The 23,391-nt window shown below is 53.7% G+C and overlaps 1 protein-coding gene across 4 annotated transcripts; it reads right to left on the bottom strand.

The window, feature by feature from the left end:
- Nucleotides 1-279: 279 nt before the first annotated feature.
- EIF3B (eukaryotic translation initiation factor 3 subunit B) lies at nt 280-21,619 on the bottom strand. 4 transcript variants are annotated; one of them, XM_067012788.1, is made up of 19 exons: nt 21,120-21,619; nt 16,302-16,494; nt 14,177-14,296; nt 13,805-13,862; nt 13,483-13,611; nt 12,929-13,086; nt 11,975-12,106; nt 11,826-11,892; nt 11,433-11,479; nt 10,132-10,342; nt 8,418-8,490; nt 7,446-7,568; nt 5,951-6,029; nt 5,077-5,215; nt 3,046-3,165; nt 2,421-2,498; nt 1,950-2,058; nt 1,402-1,520; nt 280-690 (listed from the first exon to the last, which is right to left on the bottom strand). In XM_067012788.1, exons 1-18 carry the CDS (start codon nt 21,532-21,534, stop codon nt 1,417-1,419), a joined length of 2,355 nt encoding a protein of 784 aa, XP_066868889.1. In that variant the 5' UTR covers nt 21,535-21,619; the 3' UTR covers nt 280-690; nt 1,402-1,416. The 4 variants fall into 4 exon arrangements, with proteins under 4 accessions (XP_066868889.1, XP_058894536.1, XP_058894537.1 ...); XM_059038553.2 differs by having other exon boundaries at nt 280-685; nt 3,040-3,165; XM_059038554.2 differs by having other exon boundaries at nt 3,040-3,165.
- Between the last annotated feature and the right edge of the window lie 1,772 nt (nt 21,620-23,391).

The following is a 23,391-nucleotide window of genomic DNA, read 5'->3' on the forward strand; positions in this document are numbered from 1 at the left end:
AACTGAGACAAAGGCTAAAGGGTTCTTTCTCATCAGGTGAACCAACAAGCACAGGAAACAGAAAACTAAAAAAGAAGAAACTGTGTTTGGGCTGACGCATCACTTTTCAAAGCTCGGCTGCAAAGCAGAAGGAAACCCGGAGGGAGGCTGACGGCCCCTCCTTGCCTCTCGAGCGCAGCGCTAGATGCACTGAGCCCGGCGGCGGCTGCTACTGTGGCAGGCGGGAGAAGCATGAAGGTCAAGGCCGCTATCTACGTTCAAAGACAGGAGAAAGACAGCTTTTTCACACAGGTTTGCTTTTATTTCCACGTTCAGCCGGTTGAGAGAACCTGTCACAACCTGAATGGCGGGGGACGCGCTGGCGCCCCAAGCGGCTTCCCTGCTCGTGGCCAGGGAGCCCTGGAGGGACCCCGCGCGGCCGTGGACGGCGCTGGCTGCGTGAGGCAGGACCCAGTCTTCGGTGCGATGAGAAACCCAGCGAGAGAAAACCGAGAGCAGCGCCGGCAAACCTCCCCCACCCTGGGTACCAGGGGCTGAAAGGCACAGCGACGCGTGGAGACGGCGAGTCCCGGGCGCGAGGAAGCGCAGGCGAAAAGTCAGGCGCGGGCAGGCTTTCTACAAGAGGGTGACCTCGGTTCCAGCTCAACGCACGGTGACGCTGCAACAAGGGGACACCGTCCACTCGCTGTCCTGTAACAAGGGAACTACATCAGGTCGGTCAGCAGCGGCCTCGGCCCCGGGCGGGCACGCGTGGGGCGCGCACGGCACACGTCCTTGGCGAGCGGGAGGGACCACGCGGGTGCGACGCCTGTGGATGAGCAGCAGCAGCCTGGATGCGGGAGCTGCCACCCCCGCTCTCCCTGCCGCGGAGGCAGCACGGCCCGACCCCCGAGGCACAAAGCCCCGGGCCCCCTCTCCCCGACACACGTCCGCCTGAGGTCCAGAGCCGCCACGGCTTTTCTGTTATTGACGCCTGCGTTCCGGCTGCGCCTGACGGGATTTTGGAGGCTCCCGTCTCAGACCGACAGGGACGGACCAGAACGGGTGCTGCGGCTGGGGAGGCCCACCTTTCTGCTGGACACCCCGAGGCCTGCTCCCAGCAAAGCCTCCCTCCTCTTCCCCAGGCATCAACCGCCAGTGCCTGCCCGGGCCCTCCTCTCACCCACGGCCAAGCCCTGCTGGGTTTTACGGGAGCCTGAGGCCCAGCGCTCTCGGATGAAAGGCCCCCGACAGCCAGGGTCTGCGCTGGACTCCTCGCGGCTCGCGGGCAAGGGCGTGGCTAACCCGAGGGCTGGAAGTGGGCTTCGCTCACCGCCTCGCACGGGCTGCCTTCTGACTTGCGGACAACGGACGGGAAGGAAGAGCAGACAGGACGCCGCGCGCCCCCGTCCCCAGGCTTACCGCAGCGCTCCCGGGTCACTCCTGGTTTCCAAGAGGGATAATCTCTTCGGTGACAAAAAACTCGATGGTCTCCTCCTCCCAGTCGTCCACGTTGCTGTCCAGCTCGTCGGTGTCCACACCTGCAGGGGGCGGCGGGGGCGTGTGTCACACCGCGTGCAGATGTGGAACTCATTCACACACGCACGCCAAGAGGCCGATGGGAACACGGCAAGGTCCCCTGCAAAGGACTATGGCCTTGACCTGCAGGCGGCAAGAAACTCTCAGTTCTTTTCAAGAGTCTTTGAAAGATTCCCTTTAAGACACTTTGAAAGAGAGAATTCCCTGGCGTCCGGTGTTTAGGACTCGGCGTTCTCACTGCCAGGGCCTGGGTTCGATCCCTGGGCAGGGAACTAAGTTACCGCAAGCCACAATCTTCTTTGAAAGATTCTTTTTAAGAATCTTCAGGCAACACTTGATGTTTTCTGAAAACTCTGGGAAATGAAGATGAAAACAAGGAAAAACACTTTAACCATAGCTTTGAAGAGTGCGTCTTTGGCTGACAAAGTTACCTCCTCGCAACTCTAGCCGTGCGTTTTTCTGCTCCATATAGAGTTCTTGAGCCATTTTCCGGTATTTTCGGAAATCTTCCATCATGGTTCGTCTTCTCTCCACTAATTCCTGTGGGTAGAGTTGCAGAGAACTTACAGAACTAACAACTCTCATCACTGTCATAATTTTGCTCAACCCAAATGAAAATGAAAACACGGTCAGCAGTAGGTGCACCTGACGGGACGACCTAAGGACTCTACAGACACTCTCGGGGCAGGAAAGGTGGGACCTTTGCTCGCCGCCTTCTGCCTCTAATGCGGCCCGTGCCACCCGCCTTGCGTGTCTGAAGGGCCAGCCACCCGAGGGCCACGGTCGGGCCCCAGCGGCACAGAGCCGCCCCCGCCGGTCTGTCCCCATGGCCTGCTGCTGGCCTTCTCTGCCATGAGGGGACTGTCCTTGGCGCCTCCCTCAGGCCCGGGGACAAGGCTAACCTTTGAGGCTTTGGATTGGCTCAAACGGTCCTTCTGTTCAAAGATCTTGGAGTATTTCTTCAGATCCTTTTTAATTTGCTGAAACAAAGACAAGTCACTCAGGATTTACAGATTCAAAGCAAGCAACACAAATGTAATCCTCAGAGCTGCCAACGTGGACCGACTTCCTCAATGATGAGCAAAGCACAGCCTCCGAGAGCGGCTCAAACGCAGCGTCCGTGCGCCAGCGGCCTGTCCTCCTCCCCTGGGACTTACACGCCCCCTCAGCTCTGTCCTGATGCCACCAGCGTGTTTCTCCATAACTGTGTAAATCCCATCAGGGCTTTTTAGTTGCCCCTGCCACCTTTTTCATTCCCCGCCACCGCCCCCCCCCACCCCGAGTTCGTGCAAACTCCCTGGAACGGTACTGACACGGCCTTAACCTGAAAATCTAAGTTTCTGCTGTGAAACTACTTTTTTCCTTTGGGTTCTTGAATTGTTTTGCGTCTCTTCCCAGGGTCCCCCGTAAATGTCACGTCTCTACTCCTCACTCATCATCACCCTAATGGTAACAGGAAGAAGCAGCTGCTTCTTTCAGTGTCAGTCGCTCGCACAGCCCTACACCTGACGGGGACCAGACCTTGACCTGATCCTGGCTCAGGAGGGTGGGGGGCCGAGGCCTCCACAGCAGCTGGCAGAAGCGGTCTTTGCTGTTCTTCTGCAGAAGGCGGCCTTGGAAAGTCCACAGCCAATAGGCGTTGTCCACCTGGAAGAGAGCAGAGGCCTCGCTGAGCTGCGCACCCCCGCACCAGGTCACACCCGGAGGCAGAGGCCCTGGATTCCTTAGTGCTGGCAGAAGTGACAAAATTAACCATTACGTTCAACAACCGTTCGAGAGCCCATAATTTGCCAGACAGCGTCGTTGGTATTTGGGAGCCACCTAAAATCATGTACCTGACTGGAGAGCGCAGCGTGTGCAGCCGCTAGGAACTGGGCTAACAGAGCACGTGTGCCAGAGCAGAAATCAAGCACGTCACCAAAGCCGGCGCAGCTGGATAAAGGAAGCAGTGCCACCGTCTAGGCCCTGGTGAACTCCCGCTGCAGACCAGCACCCGGGGAGCAGCTAACAGCGCGTGGTCGGCCGTCTAAAGGGTTGTCAGGTGTCAGGGCACGCCTCACCGAGGTGGCCTCTGAACAAACTAGACACGGGCACGGTCAACAGATCCTGATCCCAATGCAAGGGTTACTACTCAAGACACTGTTTCCAGTGACATCTGCAAAGCCCACGTTCCTAAAACTTCATCACTTCGTTAAACAGAAGTGCCCTAATCGGTCTGTAAACATGCACGAGCTGGTTCAACCGTCAATACCTCAATCGATAAAAATAGTCCGTAAAGGGAGAGAAGCGTCCTCAGCAAGTTTTACCACGAGTGTGAGAATGCTGAACTTGTGAACAAGACACTGCAGAGCGTGATTTGTACAGACACAAGTTCTGAGCCCCACCAATTTCTCAGGCTATGGATCTCTCCCGAGACCCCAGAGGAAATGGGTCCTCTCCCCAGAAAAGTGCCTGTGCACAGCCACAGCTTCGTGCCCTTTCAGGGAGGCCCCAGGCCGAGAAGCCCGCTCACTGGCGGGGCCACGCCTGCTCCTGCGATCGCAGAATCCTGTTTCTACCTCCACTGACACACCCTCAAATCTTTTGCTAAAGACAGAGATGATGATCTTTTCAAGAAGTTAAAAACAGAAACGGCAAATGTTTTCCCAAAGCCCAATTCAGACAGCAAATCCTGACTGAAGGCTGAGCAGTTTCAGATGCTGGGAGCACAGCCCAGAACGGGAGAGAAGGCCCTTGTCCTTGCAAAGCTCCACGCCAGCGGTAAAAGGGGATAAGGGACCCGCAACAGCGGCTAAGGTGAGCGCGTATCGTCGAGCACCATGAAAACACGCAGCGGGTGAGAGGACGCGGGCGGGGCCGGGCGGGGAGGGTGGCCCCTGCGTGTGCGGGCTTGACGACACCCGCGTGGCCGGAAGCACAGCACCCACGTGAACGACACTGCAGGGAGGGGACGCACGCAAAGGCCACGAGGCGGGAGCAAAGCACGGGCGCTCGGGAAACGCGCACAGCTGCCGTCCGAGGCCGCCGCACAGAGGAGCTAACCGACCGGGCGACCAAGTACCGACAGTCCGAACCAGGAACCCCTTAAGAGGGAAATACTGTGCTGGGAAAACACGCGCAAACCCCAAGAGACCCACCCTCCACGGGGGAGCCGCGCAGCGAGCAGCTGCTTTAGTCCCGCAGTGCAGTGGGTGGGCGCCGAGTCGGGAAGCGGTACCACCCGATCCCCACCCTACAAGCCCTCTGGCTGCGGCGGCAAGTGTGGCGGCCCGGCTCCGACTGACTGAAGCGACCAAGACGCGCTCTGACTCAGGAAGAGACGAAGCAACGCCGCCCTGTTGGCGGAGAAGGCCGGCTGCCCTCGGGGCTCTGCGGACGGGGATTCTGGGCGGCCTGGGCCGGGCCCGGCAGCTCGAGTGGGTTAAGCGCACCGCCCGCCGGGAAGAGACGCAGGAGGGGAGGGGACGCGACGCCACGCTCGGCGCACTCCCCCACGGCGAAGAGGGCCCCCCACGGCCCGGTCCACATGGCCCCGAGGCTCCCCGGGTCCCCCCGTACCTTGTGGCTCCACCAGGACACGGAGGTGACGACATAGCGCCCGGTCGGATCCCACTCGACGTCGGAGGCCATGTAGTGCTCCGCGATGTTCATGACCGTACAGTCCGAAGTGTCGACGAAGGCCAAGGCGCCGTTCATGCTGGGGAAGAGACGGCACGCTGGGCCTTCTCCAGGAGCCGCGTGCGTGCCCGCCCCCGGCTCCAGGGTGAGGGCACAGGCCGGACTCGGGAGCCCCGGCCCCCCTCGCCACCGACGTGGCAATAATCACAGCGATGGCCTCGTGAGGATGCCGTGACTGAAGATGCACAGGGCCACGAGCACTGTGTCTGCTGTGATTGTTCTCAGAGGGAAGAGGCCGTCGGAGGCCAAGCCTCCACAGCCACAGCAAGAAGCACCTACGGTGAGATGGGGCCGTGCTGCCGGCTCAGAGGCAGGCACTGCACACGTCCTGCTGAACAGCAACTAAGCGCGGAGCGAGGGAGGGTAACGCCCAGGTCCTCGCGGTCACGCCAACCAGAGGACAGGATGGGCTCACGGCCCGACTCCACATCCTGCCTGCAGGAGGCGCGGACCTTACAGCACGGGACCGGGATCGCCAGCCAGAGGTCCTGCGCAACCACGCAGAGCCGTCCTCAGGCCCGCGGTGAAAGCGCCCGCGGGCAGAGGCCGTTTTAATCTGCCTGGTCTTGGCCTGCGTCTGGGGAGCAGATGGAGACACCACACAACGCTTCACCCAGACCGGGCCGAGCCTTCTGTGGGAGAACCTGTCCACTGCATCTGCGCAGAGCCGGCGTCACCGCCTTCAGAACCGGGCGCGGGCCCGGGTCTCTGCACAGCCCACAGCCAAAGCCCACAGGCTCAGACAGCAACCCACCTGCGCAGACCGGCCAACACGACGAACTGTCCTTGGGGGCTCCAGAAGATGGTGTTGGCCTGCTGTTTATCAAACATCTCTGGAAGGAAAGCAAGTGTCAGAGGTGAGCCTGCAGCAGAGGCGGGAGGGCCGGCGGTGGGCTCTCGCGGCCCCACACCCCACAACCCTGCGGGGCCACCCCACCGGTGTGCCACCTGTGAAAACAAGGTCAGAAGATCACCGTAAGTACACCTCAAATTATGACCCAGTTAAAAAAAAAAAGCGGGGGCGGGGGGGATTCTAAAGCTGCAACACTATCTTAAATAACACTTTACGTTCAGAACAATGTACTTGACAGCGTAACTGGACAGAAGACTCCGCTGACGGTTAGTGTTACTACAGGGACTCAACACCAGGGTGAGGAATCCGTAGCTTTCATCAGATTCTCAGAGAAGTGCGACCCCGAGAAGCCTAAAAGTCCACTCTCCTAGTGACTCACACACCTTTTGAACTAACAGAGACTACGTAACGCCACCGTCTCTCCGACCCACTCGCTTCCCGAAGGCTAGAGGCAGATCCTCGCCCGGGCTCTGCGCACTCAGGAGGGAGGAGCCGGGCGCGGAGGGGACAGGCTGGCGGGGCAGCATCTCCCTGGCCGGGAGCGGCAGGATTCTCGGACCACGACACAGGAGAGGGGGCGCCGCTGGCAGACGTGCCCTGCAGCCCCCACCGCGAGGCGGCCGGGAGGTGCGTGCCACGACCCCTCCACGGCAGGGCGGGGCGCGGGGCGCTCGGAGGGCAGAGGCGCTCGTGTACCTGCTCTTTTATAACCTACCCGGCAACGAGAGACCGTGAAGCCTGCAGCTGCCCCTACTTCCTGTCATAACGGAGGGAGGTGACAGCACAGCCAATGTTGTGACAGCCAGCCAGCTGACGACACCACGCAACGATTCTACCACCAACAGCGCTAAACTTCAGGCAGTGAACCTGACTTCTCACAGAAACATCTCAGGAAAAGCTCCTCCCAGGGCGCAGAAGTCCCTGTCAGGTACTGGGGTGACCCCTGTCTTTGCGGCAAGAAGCCCTGTGGGAGGTTCGGGGCGCCTCACCCTTGAGGCGGTGCAAGAGGTCTCCTGCCTCAGTCCCTCGCAACAGACGGGGACCCGCCTTGGGTCGGGCACTAAGGACGCGGGACAGGAGAGCGAGGAGCGGGGGCCCCGGTGGCATCCAGGCTGGGCGAGGAGCCCGTCCTGAGGGAGGACGGGGGCTTCCAGGCGGAGCAGACCGAGGGCGGGCGTGTGACCCCAAGCCCAGGGCGGGCAGCTGCAGCCGCAGAGGAGGGGACGGGACTTCGGAACAGTGAGGTCCAAGGGCCCCCGCGGGAGCGCACAGAAGGCCCGTCCTTTGCAACGAACTCCCTCCGGGGCCGTCACCACCGCCGCCAGCCCACGTGACCCTCCGTGCCCGTCCCGCCGAGCGCCGAGCGAGCTCTGTCCTGAGCCAGCCGCCTACTTACTGATGAGCTCGATCTTGCCATTGTTCTTCACGTGGTAGAAAGACACCGATATCCGAGGAGCTTCCCCATGCAGCACAGCAAACTTACTCCCGTTCGGCTCCCAGGCGAAGGCTATGATGGTTTCTAAGGCCGGGAAGAAGGGCGAGCTCCTTTTGGTCACTTAGGAACAGCACGTTCCTGACCGGTTAAAGTTATTCAACCAGAGAAATGCCCCAAATTCTTCAATTCATTCAAAGGACCAGAGAGCAGCACAGGAGCAAAGGCAGCGCACTGCACCTGGGTGGAGCCGCCCGGCCAGCAGGGACACCACCTTGCGCCCCCCCGCAACGTCCCCGCAGGGGCGGGAGGGGCAGGCCAGGTGCGGTGCAGCCTGTGGACGAACCCTCCTCGCCGCGGCCCTGGACGCAAGGGCTCACGCGCGTCTCTACCCAGGCAGTGCGGCCACTTCACCCCCTTCCCCTCCTCCTCTCCCCAGCAAAACAGAAAATACAGGCTAAATTTTCCACCTAAGGACAAAAACACAGCATCTGAAGTTTCCATGAGGCCAAAGAAACCCACCGAAACAACGAAACACCTCTATTAAACCGAGAACTTTCACACGTGAGAGCACAAGTCCCTCGGCGGCCGTCGCCGGGCATGTGGGGAAAGCTGCCCTTCACACTCTCTGCCAAGTGTGGAAAATGGCGAGAAGCCCTGTTCCTCTGCTATATAAGCAGATCGCACGGTGCGGAAAAGCAGGAGGCATCGCTTCACTTGGCAACGGGAAAAGCTAAGAGACTGAAGCTGCAAAGGGCAAAGGACACCCCGAACACACGCATGTGTTGTAAGTGAGAGCCAGGTGCCGTTCACTGCGAACTAGGGTTCCGGGCCTCGGCCATTCCACCTGGGCCATGAACTCACACAGAAGCTTTACGGGTGCGTGTGACAGCACGCAGGTGAACTCAAGCACAGGACAACGACAACGGGACTTGCCTTTCATTTCGACCACATCGACAGGCACCTGTTTTTCTCTCATTCGGAAAATTTCAAAATTTGTGACAACACCCTGTGTAAAAAAAAGAAAAGGAAAGGGGTAACATTCTGGAAACTGAAAGCGCGAGGAAGACAGAAAGGACAATTTAAGAATTTAATGAAAGATTAAACATATACACCTGGTAAAGACGTATGGATATCTGTAGTGATTAAAACGATGAAACAAGAACTCTCAAAAGCTGATGGAGGGGGGGCTTCCCCGGTGGCGCAGCGGCTGAGAATCCGCCTGCCAGTGCAGGGGACACGGGTTCGAGCCCTGGTCCGGGAGGATCCCACATGCCGTGGAGCAACTAAGCCCGTGCGCCACAACTACTGAGCCTGTGCTCTGGAACCCGTGAGCCACAACTACTGAGCCCGCGTGCCGCAACTACTGAAGCTCACGTCTAGATCCTGTGCTCCACGACAAGAGAAGCCACCGCAGTGAAAAGCCCGCGCACCACAACAAAGAGTAGCCCCCGCCTGCCACAACTAGAGAAAGCCTGTGTGCAGCAATGAAGACCCAACGCAGCCTAAATAAATAAATTTATTTTAAAAAAGCAGATGGAGGTAGAAACTGGTACAGTCTCTGGAGGACAAATGGATCCCATCGCCCCCCACCCAGATTCCATTGAAGACCTGCCCTAAAGGTCATCGCAAGCACAGACAGGTCCAAGAATAGACACTGCAGCTGTAGTGCCATAAAGGTCCACTGACTAGGACTCATCCGACTATTTCAAAACAGCAGAACATCCTGCAGTGCGTTTCAAGATGCACCCGCGTAAAAAGTGGGTGCTGTGTTATTCACAACAGCCAAAAGGTGGAAACTACCCAAGTGTCCACCAACAGCTAAATGGACAAACGCGACACGATTCAATGAACGCTGCTCAGTCACAAATACAATGAGGGACGGGCACATGGCACAAGCTGGAGGCGCCTTGAACAAATGTTCAGTGAAGGAAGCCAGATGCGAAAGGCCACGCAGTGTATGACTCCATTCACACGAAACGTCCAGAACAGGGAAATCCAGAGGGACAGGAAGCAAGACAGCAGATTAGAGGACGTCAGGAATGGCGGTGACTGCTCATGGGTGCGGGGGTCCTTTTGGGGTGGTGGAAATGTTCTGGAATTAAGACAGCGGTAACGTGTACAACTGTGTGAATGCAATAAAGTCCAGTAACTGTACAGTTAAAAGAACTTTTTTTTGGTAAAAGGAAGAGGAATATTTCCATTAGAAGGAAAAAAAAAATCACACAATTTTTTGGATAAGTTAAATGTTAACTGATGCAAAGCAACAGAAAGTCTGGATGCAGAACTGTGTCAAGCATGCGCTACCCTGTGTTTAAGAGAAAATCTAAACGAAAACCACCTACTCATTTTAACTCCTTCAGAGCAGGAAGGTGGGCGCCTAGAGACCCCCCTGTGTTCTCCTGCACACGCTAACCTACGCCAGCTCTAAGCCACGTGAGCGCTATATCCCCGCTCGAAGTCTCACAGGAAAACAGTGCGCTCCTCAGCTGGGATATGACGACAGCTCTAGCTAGGACACGCCAGCTCACTTTCAGTGTCAGGTGGGTGTGAAAATAAGTCAGGAGTTTGAAGCAAAGAGCCCATTAACACCCCCCGAACAGCACTGAGCTGCAGAAGGAATGACCCCTGCCCCCTGGCATCCACTTACCTGGGTACCTTTTGGAGTCCTATCTACTTTCACACACAAGTAATCTCCATTTTTCTGCCAATGTAGCTTGCAATCCACAACATTAAATAGATTCCTAACTCTGATCTCTTGTCTGGTCGGAAGTTGCATCAGGGTTACCCTGGCTGGAATATCCTTATCTTCAGGCACCCAAAAGGCTATTATGTTACCACCGGGAGACCAGGAGAAGTCTCTGCAGAACAAAGAAAATGAAATGCTTACAAGGACTGGCTAAGACATGATGAGAGCAGAGAACAAGAGACCTCATTCTCCATTAGAAGGAGAAAAAGCACGCAATTTTGGGGGTAAGTTAAATATTAACTTATTAAATCCTTATTCTCTGTGTGAAAGCTCAGCAGTGGCTCACGTACCCCAAGAACACTAGTAGCAGCCAGCGCTCACTGCCACGGGCTCCGTCCCCAGAACAACTCGGGGGCTTTGCTGGACACACTGTGCCAGTGAGAAGAGAGAGAGGGGTGCCGGTACTACCACCCACCATCGCAGAGGGGTCACAAGATTCAACCCCCAAGCTCCGAAACCCCACTCAGCTCCTAACCACAAGGCAAGTAAAACAAACTTTAGGCTGATGGACCCAGCTACATGATTTCTGAAGATTCGTTAAGGGGCTAAAGGGGGAAAACCCCAAGCCGAAAAATGTAAGAGGATTAAAGAAGAATTAGGGCAACTCTCTCTAGTGCACAAATTACCCTAGAAAGTGACGTGACAAGCAACCCGTGAGCTCTATCTGTGAAGAGCACCCATGCTTTTGTATTTTGCTGAGAATCAATTCCCAGTTTTACTTTTAATTATAAGCCATCGTTTGGCCCAAGAATGTAAAAATAAAAATAATAAGAAGCGTGAATGTCCTTGCACTGCTGATACTTCACCGCCCCCAGACATTTCAGGTAAATAGAAACGTGCCTCCTCACTGACCGAGAAAAGCAGCTGCAGTTCACTGAGGCAGGCAGACCCCACGGCACAGACCACCAGAGAGACACAGGGACTTGCAACTAAGTGGAGACCCCTCCTCTCCCTCAAAGACCGCACCCCCAAGCCACTGGTTCCAAGGCAGAAACGCGAAAGGAAGCAGGCCCTCAAGACGCCCCACGTGCAGGAACGGGGAATGCCGACGGGGCCGCTAACACACAGCGCGCGGTGGCCGGCACGGGCCTGCTGTGACACCCGGGTGGCTAGGGTGACAAGCACCAGCATCTTCTCCAGCCGTGTAGGAGCCAAGTGCTACAGGAGGGAGGCAAAAGCCACACGCCAAGAGACTCGCTTACTTTATGCCCGAGATCTTCAAGCTCTTCTTGTCCAAAAGACCCATAGACTGCGGAAAAACAAGGTTACAGCGGAGTTAAACCATGCCAACGTCTCGGCGGCACATACTCTCTTCTGCAACGTGAGCCCGCCGGGGTGACGGACCGACACCGGAACAGTCCGCCCACGGCGGCGAAGCACACATTTCCAGAGCCCCTTTCACCAACTCCCATCCCGGCCCCGCAGCAGCGGAAGCTGGGGCCAGCAGACCGAAGGCCCACACCCGGGACCCGAGCGACTCTCCCTTCCGGCTGCAGCACAAGTTAAGGGAAAGCGCTGCGCCCTCGAGCAGCTACTGGAGCTGAGGAGCAGCGGACGGGGCAGCTCACTTCCAGAAAATCAAATAAATCACTTACAGGAGTTTCATAGATACTGAGAGTATCGAGCGTCATTCTGGCAAAGAATTTACCATCATGGCTCCACCTACAAAGGAGAAAAGTGCCAGGCTCATCGACGAAGAAAAGGCCACAAAGAGGTCACCACTGGCTACCATGGGTCCACTTACTTAAAAATAGGCCAATGGGCTGAGCTTTCGCAGTGAAAACCTCTCTTCTTCTGCCCGGTAAGGATGTCCCAGATGATGATGGCCTGAGGGTCATCCTGAGTGTCCATCAGGGGGCTAAAGGTCACCAGGTACCTGCAACAGAGGGGACACCTCCTCATCTCCTGCACGCTTCCCCCTCCTCTCGCGTGAGGGGCACAGTCGTGTGGGTGTGGCGAGGACCTGTCCACGCTGCAGTGGGCGTGGCCGAGCTTCCGCTCCAGAAGGTGACTCCAGGCACAGTGAGGCTGCCAGAACGGCAGCTGAGACTCGTGTAAGCAGCACTTTCTCCAAACTCCCGGCGCCCCCGACCATGTCCTCCCGCCTGGAGACCCCACTCGAAATACGGAGCGGAACCACCGTGGCACAGACCACGCGGTCCCGCTCGGCACCAGGGTGCTCCAAGGGCCGCCTCAGAATGTTTCCCTGAGTAAAGCAATTATACTCCAATAAAGGTGTTAAAAAAAAATGTTTCCCTGATAAAATCAGGACAAGGAAGGATCCAACAGATTCCAAACAAAAGTCGGCTGAGTGCACGAGCGGAATGAGATGTGGAATTCTCCTACTTTCTCTTCCTTGGATTTTAATTACGACAACAAGGTAAAGAGAACAGACGGTCACGTGCAGCATCCGTAGGGGACGGGTTCCAGGCCCCCCCCGGTCGATACCAAAGCCAGCAGATACCCAAGTCCCTTACGCAGGATGATGTAGTTTATGCATATGTGTGGGGAAAGGAAACAATAGAGCAAATGCAACAAAATCTTAACTGGAGAATCACTGGTAAAGAGCACACGGGAGTCCTCGGGACTCTTCCTATAATGTTTCTATTTTAACTTTAAAATTACTGCAAGATAAAGCTTTAAAAAATTATCCATAGAAGGCTGCCATGACTCCATGTGCAATTTTCGAACAGCTTACCTTTCACAAGGTGAGAAATCAATAAGCTGAACCCCTTGGTGGCTGAATCTCTGAATTTGTTTGAATTTCTCTCCCCCCCAAAGAGCAATGCCTCGCTGATGAAAGGTCGCCAGGTAGGTGCCCTTAGGAGACCAACGTACATACGTCTCTGTCCATCTCTGTGGAAAAAATCAGTGCCGATGTTAACACAACAAAAAGCCGAACGCAAAGAGTCTACAACAAATATACTACAACAGATATACTCCTCAAACTTTTAGCTAAAAACACAAGAAGCCTATCCACTTCTTAGGGCGCCTTTCAAAGCTGGAAGAATACAATTTGTTCTCAGAGGCGTGACCTCAAAGCACGTGACACTCTACCTGCTCTCATACCAAGCTCCTCTCTTCTCTTGCCGTGCGGCTTTTGGGGTCTTAGTTCCCCGACCAGGGATCAAAGTCGGGCCCTCGGCAGTGAAAGCACAAGTCCTAACCGCTGGACTGCCAGGGAATTCCCACCGAGCTCCTCTTGGTTAAGGCGACACGAGGCTAAGCCCCCACACGGCGGCCAATACCCACCGCTCGCTCCTCAATGGAGACCGGATCCTTGACGTCATTCCAGAATATGGAAGTGCGGTCTCCGCTCTCGAATATCACACTGTACTGATCTCTGCATTCTGCCTCTTCGAGCCAATAGCGTAAGTTTCCCTAGAAACGGAACCAAAGGCAAGGGATATAATGCATTTCATTAATTTTAACCAAAGAATACTTATTCATAACTGTTGCTCTTAAGAGATTTGACCAGTTCAGTCAGCAGCTTTAAGCCCTGGGGAATACATCGCTTGAAGCCGAGAGGCCAGCCCCATCCCTTCCAACTACGCATCGATTTTATACAACATACCAGGTCTTTGAAAGGCTGTTTCTCTGGAACGTCCCACTCATCGCTGATAGTCATGTACCTGGAACGGCAGCAACGCAGCGACGGTCACCGCAAGGCTGAGCGGCTCCGTGACCACGGGCAGCGCCGCGGCCCCGCCCTCCCCGCAGAGGGACAGGACAGGGTCTGGACTGGTCACAACCGGAGAGGGGATGCTGGTGGTCAGGGGGTGGTACCACTACTGGCCAGGGATGTGAAATGGCCCTGCGGTGGTCCGACGGGAGAACGCAGCCACCTAAAAGGCCACTAAGTACCCACTGCCCCCCGGGGCAGAAACGGCTGGCCGTGCACGCTCAGGAAAATGCCCAGGTTCTCCTGGGCCGCGTCAGAACTCACTTGTCAAAATCGGTGAAGAGGTTGACTCTGAATGTGTGCTGCTTGTCGAGCTTGTAGCCGTCGGCATTTTTCACAGCATCCAAAGCGTGCGCAGGGGATGCATATTCCAGGAAAATATACCTGAATTGAGAAAGAGGGCAACTTGCACAAGTGCGGACTTGAAGATCGGGCAGGGCACGCTCAACACACCCACACCTCCACAGGGCTCGCACCCACCACGAGTATCCGAGACCCGTCTTCCCGCCGTGTCCCGGAAGCAGTCAGATCCCTAGCAGAACAGTTCTAAACATGAACAGAATCCCAGCAAAGATCCAAAGTCTCCACGTACATGATCAGAAACTATAGAAAAGCTAATTAACCAAAATGTTCATTACCTTGACTATGGTAATGGTTCCATGGGTGTATACATACACCAAAACTTATGAAATTGTACACTTTAGAACTATCTGATTTTACTGTGTCAAGTACCTTTCAACAAAACTGTTTAAAAAAACATGGATAGTATCCGATTTTACTGTATGTCAAGTACCTTTCAACAAAACTGTTTAAAAAAACATGGATAGTATCCGATTTTACTGTATGTCAAGTACCTTTCAACAAAACTGTTTAAAAAAACATGGGCAGTCTAATACTATGTATCACAGGCAAAATTACAAAGGCTCTCAGAGAATGTTTCATTATAACAAAAATAACACAAGCAACTGCTCAAAAAAGGTTATCCTTCCACCTAGTTCCTGAAATAGAAAAAGTATGAAGCATTACCTGCATGCAATAATTTTTTAAGAAATTAAAACTATTCTAGGTAGTTTCCAAAATTTGAAATTAAAAAAAATTAAGTTTATACCACCTTCTCATTCCTGTCCCATAAAAGACAATTTTGCTTGTACCCAGAGGCCGATATTTTTGTGAAATTTTAATGGTGAAAGTCTGACGAGTTTGCGGAGCAACGAACAGAACTTTCACCGCTGCCGGCAGGGTGTAAACTGGCAGCGACACCGGGGGGATGGCCTGGGACCGGCCGGCGGCTCTGAAGAGGGACACTTCGTGCAGCCCAGACCCTCTCTGCGCTCAGAAGAGGACAGACACTAGCGCTGTTCCCAACCGCTGTTCCAAACACTGTCAATCCACAGGAAGACAGACACAGTGTCATACGATATGACAGCGCACAGAGCATTTACAAGGAAGGAACTAGAACTACACTTACCAACACAAAAAACCTAATATGGAACTTAAAAAGCAAACTGCAGGACACATACCTCATGGTACCATTTTTAAAAGATACAGGGACTTCTCTGGTGGTGCAGCGGTTAAGAATCCACCTGCCAATGCAGGGGACATGGGTTCGAGCCCTGGTCTGGGAAGATCTCACATGCCGCGGAGCAGCTAAGCCCATACACCACAACTACTGACCGTGAGCTCTAGAGCCCGTGAGCCACAACTACTGAGCCCACGTGCCTAGAGCCCGTGCTCCGCAACAAGGGAAGCCCCAGCAATGAGAAGCCCGCGCGCCACAACTAAGAGTAGCCCCCGCTCGCTGCAACTAGAGAAAGCCTGCGTGCAGCAACGAAGACCCAACGCAGCCAAAGATAAATAAAGAAATAAATAAATTTAAAAATAAATAAAAGATATAATATTTTAGGTGATGCCACAAAAAAGTTACTACGGAATGACACAATGTCCCCTAGATTCTACGAAGTATCTCCATTTCAGAGATGACAAATGTGGGGGAAAAAGCACATCTTAGAATCCATAAAATACCATGTCAAATTTTCCTGCAATCTCGCCAACTTTCAAACCTGTTGGTCCCTCTACCGGGATGTATATTTGTCAATAACCGCTCGATGACGCGGAGATCAAGGTCTGACTTCTTAAAAGCTCAGCAGCCACCTTATAATACCTAATTCAAGAACCACTGCATCTCCTTCTCCCTCCCTCCAATGACCCCAAGGACCAAATCACAGCTTCACAGAGCAGTGGGCGGCCTGGATAAACGTGGCCAAAGTGCCAAAGTGAGGCCATGCTCCCGCGTTCACAGGGAGCTCCTGAGCACACGAACATCTTCACGGCGTCTGTCAGCTACCAAGAAAACACAAGTGACACTTCCGTGCTGGAGAACATGACTCACCCTTTCGTCCTTCCATCCTCCTCTGGATAAAAATCATTTGTGATCTTCCCAAACTTGGAAAAGATCTTATGGATGACGTTTCTGAGTTTCTCCAGGCGGTCAGGCCCCACTTGCGGAACACTGTCGACCACAATCACAGGGTCGATTCCATCTGCCTCCTGTGGCCGATCTTTGAGTACGTCTCCCAGTAATTCTGTGCAAGTGAGAGATGTGTCCAGTGACTTTTTTTGACCAAGTTAATGCCCTAGGTTAGCACATCGAACAAGTTTCCAAAAAGCAAAAGGTGAATAATCTAAATGCTTTCACTGTGAGCAAAAGAAATCAGAGCCCTGGCTTGGCTCAAAATTTAAACTTGAAAGAATTAGAAATATTGTAACTCTTTCCACCCCATTGACAGTCAGGATATGTCAACTGACTTCTGGCAACAATGGAAGATTTTAAATGCATTTTTTCGAAGAGGCTTTAAGAATGAAGAAGGCAAAAAAGAGGATGGCCTTTCACCAGAAATCAGAAAATCCCGCAGTAAGCTAGGGCATGGCCTTCTCCGACCCGCCTCTATTACAGATTCACCACCAGGCACTGTCTTCAGTTTGCAACCAGACAAACTCATCACCCGATGTATTCTTTGCGTAAAACAGCCTCGTGTGCAAACAGCACGGGACTGAGACTGGCACTTCAACCAGGTGACGAGAGACGAGAGAAGCTCACGAAAGCAAAGCAAACAGGGACGCATCTTACAGACGACGGTGTCTCCAGTTCGACGAAACACCTCGCAGCGTCACTGGGAGACACCAGCCGTTTAGACATTAAATTGTAAGTGCTCAGAACAGTGCCTGGGACACAGTAAGCAACACCAGCTTATTCTCATAACTTCAGTCCGAAGCTCAAAACCTATTACGCTCATGCCACCCGCGTTTAAAATTAAGATCAAAGAACCCAAATCTTAACTGTTCAAACTTCTCAGAATTGCTTCATTTCCATAAAATGGTCAGCAAGAGTAAGAGAAAAAGAAGAAAAGATAGGTGTAAAACCAACTAGGAAAAAGAAACACAGAGGAATCAATGCAAACAGGTCTGGGAAGCCAACTGGAGGCCTACTGTTTCCCGGGCGACTCAATGTCACCTGGGGGCTGCCAGCTGCAATCTTATCCGAGGCCTGTCTCAGGCTTGGAGCCCTTTGGACCGTAGCGCCCCAGCACCAACAGAAATGCTGGACTGGCTGCTGCAGACGGGCTCTCAGAGGGCAAATGCCGTATCAGATGGAAAAAAGCAAACCCTCCTCTTTTTAACACAAATTCTGCACGAATCCTAACCCCAATCAGTTATAGCCAGCTTGTCTAGAAAGCTGTAAGATTACAGGGCACCGTGTTAGGAGCTGGAACAGAAAGACACCTTTAAGGCTGCCATCGAAGCGTACTCAGCACACAAAACTACACTGGTAATACAGACCTTCCTGATTTACAATGGGGTTACTTCCCGATAAACCCACTTACATACCATTGTAATTCAAACCATCACAACTTGGAGACTGTCTGTACAGGCAAAATGAGCATACAAGGTAATTTTTAAACAACAGCTGAAGAACAATGGCTTATTACTCAGGTATCTATGTGTTCTGGAACCTAATTATCACTCTAATTTCTGCACTATACTCTTAAGTATTTCAACATGCTATATAGGACACATGTCAGAAAATATTCTTTGTTGTATTTCATTTTCAAAACTTAAGATGACTTTTCTTCACTTTTGTGTTAAAAAGGTTAAAAGGTCTTCAAAAAAGAAAAAACGTCTAATTTCATAAGACAAGCCCTGTTATAAACTATCTCTAATTAAACTTCAACACCTTTAACGAATGATACTGAAAATGTTACCTCGGATAAAAGAACTGCCAGTTAAATTTCAATGAAGCTAAAACTGAGGCCAAGCAAAGAGGAAAAAGAAGAAAAGAGGCAGATTACGTCATCGCATCTTCCCTACAGAGACCGAAGTCAAATCCTTGGGTTACTTTTAAAGCTGACTTACCAAACAATTACAAGGCCTGTTAAGCCTGATCCAAATTTACAAGGTTTACCATAAACAGCTCAGCTTTTATACAAACTGTGTCTGGTTTATAAGAACCCACCCACACACACTTAAGGGAATAAACGTAGTAACTACACAAGAAGAAACACATTTCCTTCATCATTTCCAGCCCCGCAGTCAGGTTCCCACTCTGACTACACGGAATAAAGGAGAGACCGTTCTCAAGACTAAGTAGCAAAGAAGACACTCAGTTAAAACCATTATGTCATATTTGCTTGGCCAAGCACCAAAGGCAGTTGAAAAATTAAACTGATTAAGGTGCAACTGTGCAGGCTTCCCTGGTGGCGCAGAGGTTGAGAATCCGCCTGCCAATGCAGGGAACGCGGGTTTGAGCTCCGGTCGGGGAAGATCCCACGTGCCACGGAGCAACTAAGCCCGTGCACCACAACTACCGAGCCTGCGCTCTAGAGCCAGAGGTCCACAACTACTGAGCCCGCGTGCCAAAACTGCGGAAGCCTGTGCACCTAGAGCCCGCTGTCCGCAACAAGAGGAGCCACTGCAATGAGAAGCCCGCGCACTGCAACAAAGAGCAGCCCCCGATCGCCGCAACCAGAGAAAGACGGCGTGCAGCAACGAAGACCCAATGCAGCCAAAAATAAAATAATTTTTTTTTAAAAAAAAGATGCAACTGTGTGAGAGTTCACCTGTCTCAAAGAGGAAGGCGGCAAGACAATGGCACTGGGGCTGCGGCACCCACGAGAGGGCGCGTCATGAGACTCAGCCCATTTTCAGAAGAACCAGCATCTTGAGCATCACTTTCTGACCCTACAGGGCACTTCTCACGTACCAGAAAACATGGGAGCTACTGGCCTCAAGAAGACTCACAGCTTGCTCAGTTTTTGTTCCTTAGGACCAGGAGCATCACAGGTCACTCTGGCAAAATATCAGGATCACAAGGGCTTCCAAAGGCCCTCCCAGCAGTCACCTAGCCTGGATGGCCTGTGCTCATGTCAGTATCCTCTGTCACACATCGGAAATCACATACTAGAAATCTTGTGTAAATTAGGTGTGCTCAAATAATGCTTAAAAAAAATCAGTTGTGAATAAATACCTAAGGGTTCAAAATAGGCTTTAAAATCAAAACTCAAGGGGGCTTCCCTGGTGGCGCAGTGGTTGAGAGTCCGCCTGCCGATGCAGGGGACGCAGGTTCGTGCCCCGGTCCGGGAGGATCCCACGTGCCGCGGAGCGGCTGGGCCCGTGAGCCGTGGCCGCTGAGCCTGCGCGTCCGGAGCCTGTGCTCCGCAACGGGAGAGGCCACAACAGTGAGAGGCCCGCGTACCGCCAAAAAAAAAAAAAAAAAAAAAAAATCAAAACTTAAATTTTAAAATAGAAGATAAACTGGTGTGGTAAGAAAAGAACACTGGTCTAGGCTGGGGGGTAGGGGAAAGGGGGTGAGCCCAGAAACACAGCCTCTCTGTCAATTCCCAGCAACCTACTCCACAAGGAACACATTTTTCTTTCAGGTGAAGGGCTTTGACTGGATCAGTGCCTCCCAAGTCCTCACTAGCTTGTGGAGCCTTTCCTGCTTTTCATGCTGAAATGTTTTTTGTCTCATTAAATAAAGTATAAGACAACAATGACAATAACAGGTAGCCCTTTAAAATTATGTTTCAAATAAGTCAAATCATTATGCAGTACACTTCAAACTTATACAGTGGTGTACATCAATTACACCTCAGTAAAGCTATAAGGAAAAGAAAAACCAAAAGCATTTGATAAAGATTTTAAAAATATATAAAATTATCTTTCAAAGTCAAACAACTCTGTGTTGGTTCTCTAAACCTTTTTTTCCAGTTTACGTGATATCCTTTATTATTCTGACTCATTCTCAAAGAGTGATCAGACACATCTCCAAAAAATCTAACTTTAAGTGGTAACATCTTATCTTCCTGGTGTATAGTTGGCTACCTTTATAGTGTCTAATTCATTTTTCCCATTTTATTACAAGGTGGTCAATATGCAGAGGAATCCACTGATGTGCTCCCAGCCTGGAAAGGTAATATGGCTAAAAACAAACATAAAAACAAATGAGATCAGCCATCATCAGAAGTCACCTTAGGAGACAGGCTCTCTCAGGCAAAAAGCAGAAATAATGCATGTAAGTCGAACCAAGGCAAAAAGCAAGGCAAAGTAAGCGATAATCAATCCTACAACTCGAGAAAATTCTTTGCCAACAGAAGGATGATGGTATGCCTACAGACTTAGGAAAAGAGAGACGCAAACAGGAATCGGGCAGAGCCGGCCTCAAACTGTCCTCCTAAGGAACTCTCTGGGGGTAGACGCTGTTGTGGGACAGCGGGGGCAAAGGAACCCAGCTTGGCCACCCTCCCACTCCCGAGGGACAGCGTGCATCAGTGGCACCGAGTCAGTCTCAGGCCCCTGACAAGTCTGGCGGGTCACTCGGGGCACCCAGACTGCAGACGAAGAACTGTCACCCGAGACCGTGCAGCACACGGAGTGTCCAGCTCGGCTCGACCCTACTGGCCACACCGCTGCACACTCGGCCACGGCTCCCGCGTGCACGCCGTCTGCCCTCACCACCCTCCAAACTGCAGGCTGCAGTGCCAGTGGCTGGTTCCCCAAGTTGTCTCCATCCTGCCCTCCTCTTCTTTTGGAGAAAACAAGATCCAGGCGCTCACGGAAACCTTCCCTACGTGGGGGCGACAGGCAGAGAGCGGGCACCCCTCCCGCGTTCGAGGATCGGGAACTGCGGCGCAGACCGGCCCCGCCGCCTCACCTTCCTCGCTCACGTCCTCCACGAAGTCCTCGGGGTCGCTGAAGGAGGGCTCGTCCGCGCCGCCGTTCTCCGCCGCGCCGCCCGGCTCCCCGCCCGATCCCTCGGACCCGGTCTCGGACGCAGCGTCCCGTGCTTGCTCCGCCGGGGCCTCGCCCGCGGCCGGGCTGGGGAGATCCTCGGGCGGCGGCGGGGACACGCCGTGGGTGGCGCCGGCCTTCTCCTCCCCGTCCGCCGCGGGCTCGGCCGGCACATCAGGCCCCGGCCCAGCCTCCTCGTCCTCGCCGCCCGCCGCCTCCTGCGCGCCGGGCCGCGCCGGCTCCTCCGCCGGCGGCGGCTCGGCGGTCGGCTGCTGCTGCCCGGTCTCGACCCGCTGCTCGGCCGCCTCTGGCGCCGCCACGTTCTCCGCGTCCTGCATGGCCCTTCGCTGCCGCCTCGCCGGGCCTCGCCGGGCCTCGCCGCGCTTCCGACTCTCCCAGGCCGCACTGCGCGCCTACCGCCGGGCCATGTGCGTGCGGCGGGGCGCCCAAGGGGATAGGGGGGCGCCCACGCCTTGGGCAGCCCCGCGCGCCCGGAAGAGCTCACAGGGCAGCAATGTACCCACCAACGATTCCGACAGCGCCCCTGTGACAAGTGCGTGCTCCAGTCTAATCACAGCACTTGCTTCGGTCAATCTACAAACTGTTTGGGAACTAGGCTACCCCATCTAAAGTAGCAGATGGTTCCGCCCAACATGGCAGACACTCCCTTCCTTCTCCCGTCGGGCCCCGCGGTAAAGGAATAAACTATTTGTGAAGCCGCAGGGAGGTACCAGAAATCATCTCAGCACACGGAAATGCGTGAAAATATTATTTACTTAAAAATTGATACTAGAGGAAACTGTAAGTTCAACGAACTATTTTGGTTAGGACATCTAAGCCTTTCACCAAATATTTCAACTTACGTTACTAAGTTCCCCCTCCACATGTAGGCTTTTAGACTCGTCTACTGACTGGGCAAAAGAATGGGCGATTCCAAAACACAAACGCAATTCCTGGAGAGCCAGAGAAGGTTAAGGCTACTAGAGGGACGACTCCCTGGCGCAATACAAAAATTAATGAGAGTTGCTTTAATGACTTACGCCCAAGCCTACCGCGGCGGCTGTAATTCCGCCTTTCCCCATTCTGATGGTCACAGTGGTTCGGCCCACGCGGGCCTCCGCCCCCAGACAAGCGAGCATGCTGGCCACGGGGGCGTGGCGGGGGCGTGGCGGGGGCGTGGCCAGCCTCGGGCTCGTGGAGAGGGGTGTGACCAGCCACGGGGACAGGGCGGGAGGGCGTGCCCGTCGTGGCCGGCGTGGCCCTCGCTCCCCGGTGCCGCAGTACCTGAGCCGCAGGGGCGCAGCGACTCTGGCTTGGGTTTGCTCCGTCCGGAAGGTATTCTGTGTTTGTATTTTGTTTTTTGCCGAGCATGAGGGCCACCGCCCAGTGTAAATGCTTTAATCTTTCTAAAAAACAACTAGGTGGCTGCTGGGGGAGGGGAAGTGGGAGTTAGGATTTAATGGGGACAGAGTTTCGGTTTGGGAAGATGGATAGTGGGTGACGGTTTCACAACAGTGTGAATGTACTTAATGCCTCTGGACTCTACACGGAAAAATGGCTAAAGTTGTAAATGGAATGTTGGGTATATTTTACCACAGTGGAAAGGAAAAAAGAAAAGAACCAGGGTTCTTAGATTGCCTACTTCTGGGTTTGAATCCTCCCCGTCTTCCTTTCAGCTTTGTAACTGTGGGCAGGCCCCTTCGTCTCTCTGCCTCAGTTTCCCCATCTGTAAAATGAGGGGTAGCCCGTTTTATGTGCGTGGCCCGTGGACCAGCTTCCCAAAGGCAAACTAATTTTCCTGGCTGTCAAAGTTATCCTCCTAATATCTAGCTTCACCTGCAGTTTTCATAGATCGTTGGGCTCTGCCAGCCGTTTTCTTCTAGAAGATGCTGTTGGTGACAAATCAATGAATAAGAAGTGGATATTGGGCTTCCCTGGTGGCACAGTGGTTGAGAATCTGCCTGCCAATGCAGGGGACACAGGTTCGAGCCCTGGTCTGGGAAGATCCCACATGCCGTGGAGCAACTAGGCCCGTGAGCCACAACTCCTGAGCCTGCGCGTCGGGAGCCTGTGCTCCGCAACAAGAGAGGCCGCGATAGTGAGAGGCCCGCGCACCGCGATGAAGAGTGGCCCCCACTCGCCGCAGCTAGAGAAAGCCCTCGCACAGAAACGAAGACCCAACACACCCAAAAATA

This window comes from Kogia breviceps, chromosome 14 (assembly GCF_026419965.1).
Source record: "Kogia breviceps isolate mKogBre1 chromosome 14, mKogBre1 haplotype 1, whole genome shotgun sequence".
NCBI lineage: Eukaryota > Metazoa > Chordata > Mammalia > Artiodactyla > Physeteridae > Kogia > Kogia breviceps.

Bases quoted from the DNA above. Each gene is read 5' to 3' on its own strand.
- EIF3B (XM_059038553.2), bottom strand. From the start codon at position 21,534: ATGCAGGACGCGGAGAACGTGGCGGCGCCAGAGGCGGCCGAGCAGCGG. The intron at 14,297-16,301 runs GTGAGTCATGTT...TTCTCAATTCAG, and splicing joins GAGGATGGAAGGACGAAAGG to GTATATTTTCCTGGAATATG. The intron at 6,030-7,445 runs GTAAGTAGGCGG...CTTTCCTTCCAG, and splicing joins TGGCAAGATCGAGCTCATCA to AGATGTTTGATAAACAGCAG.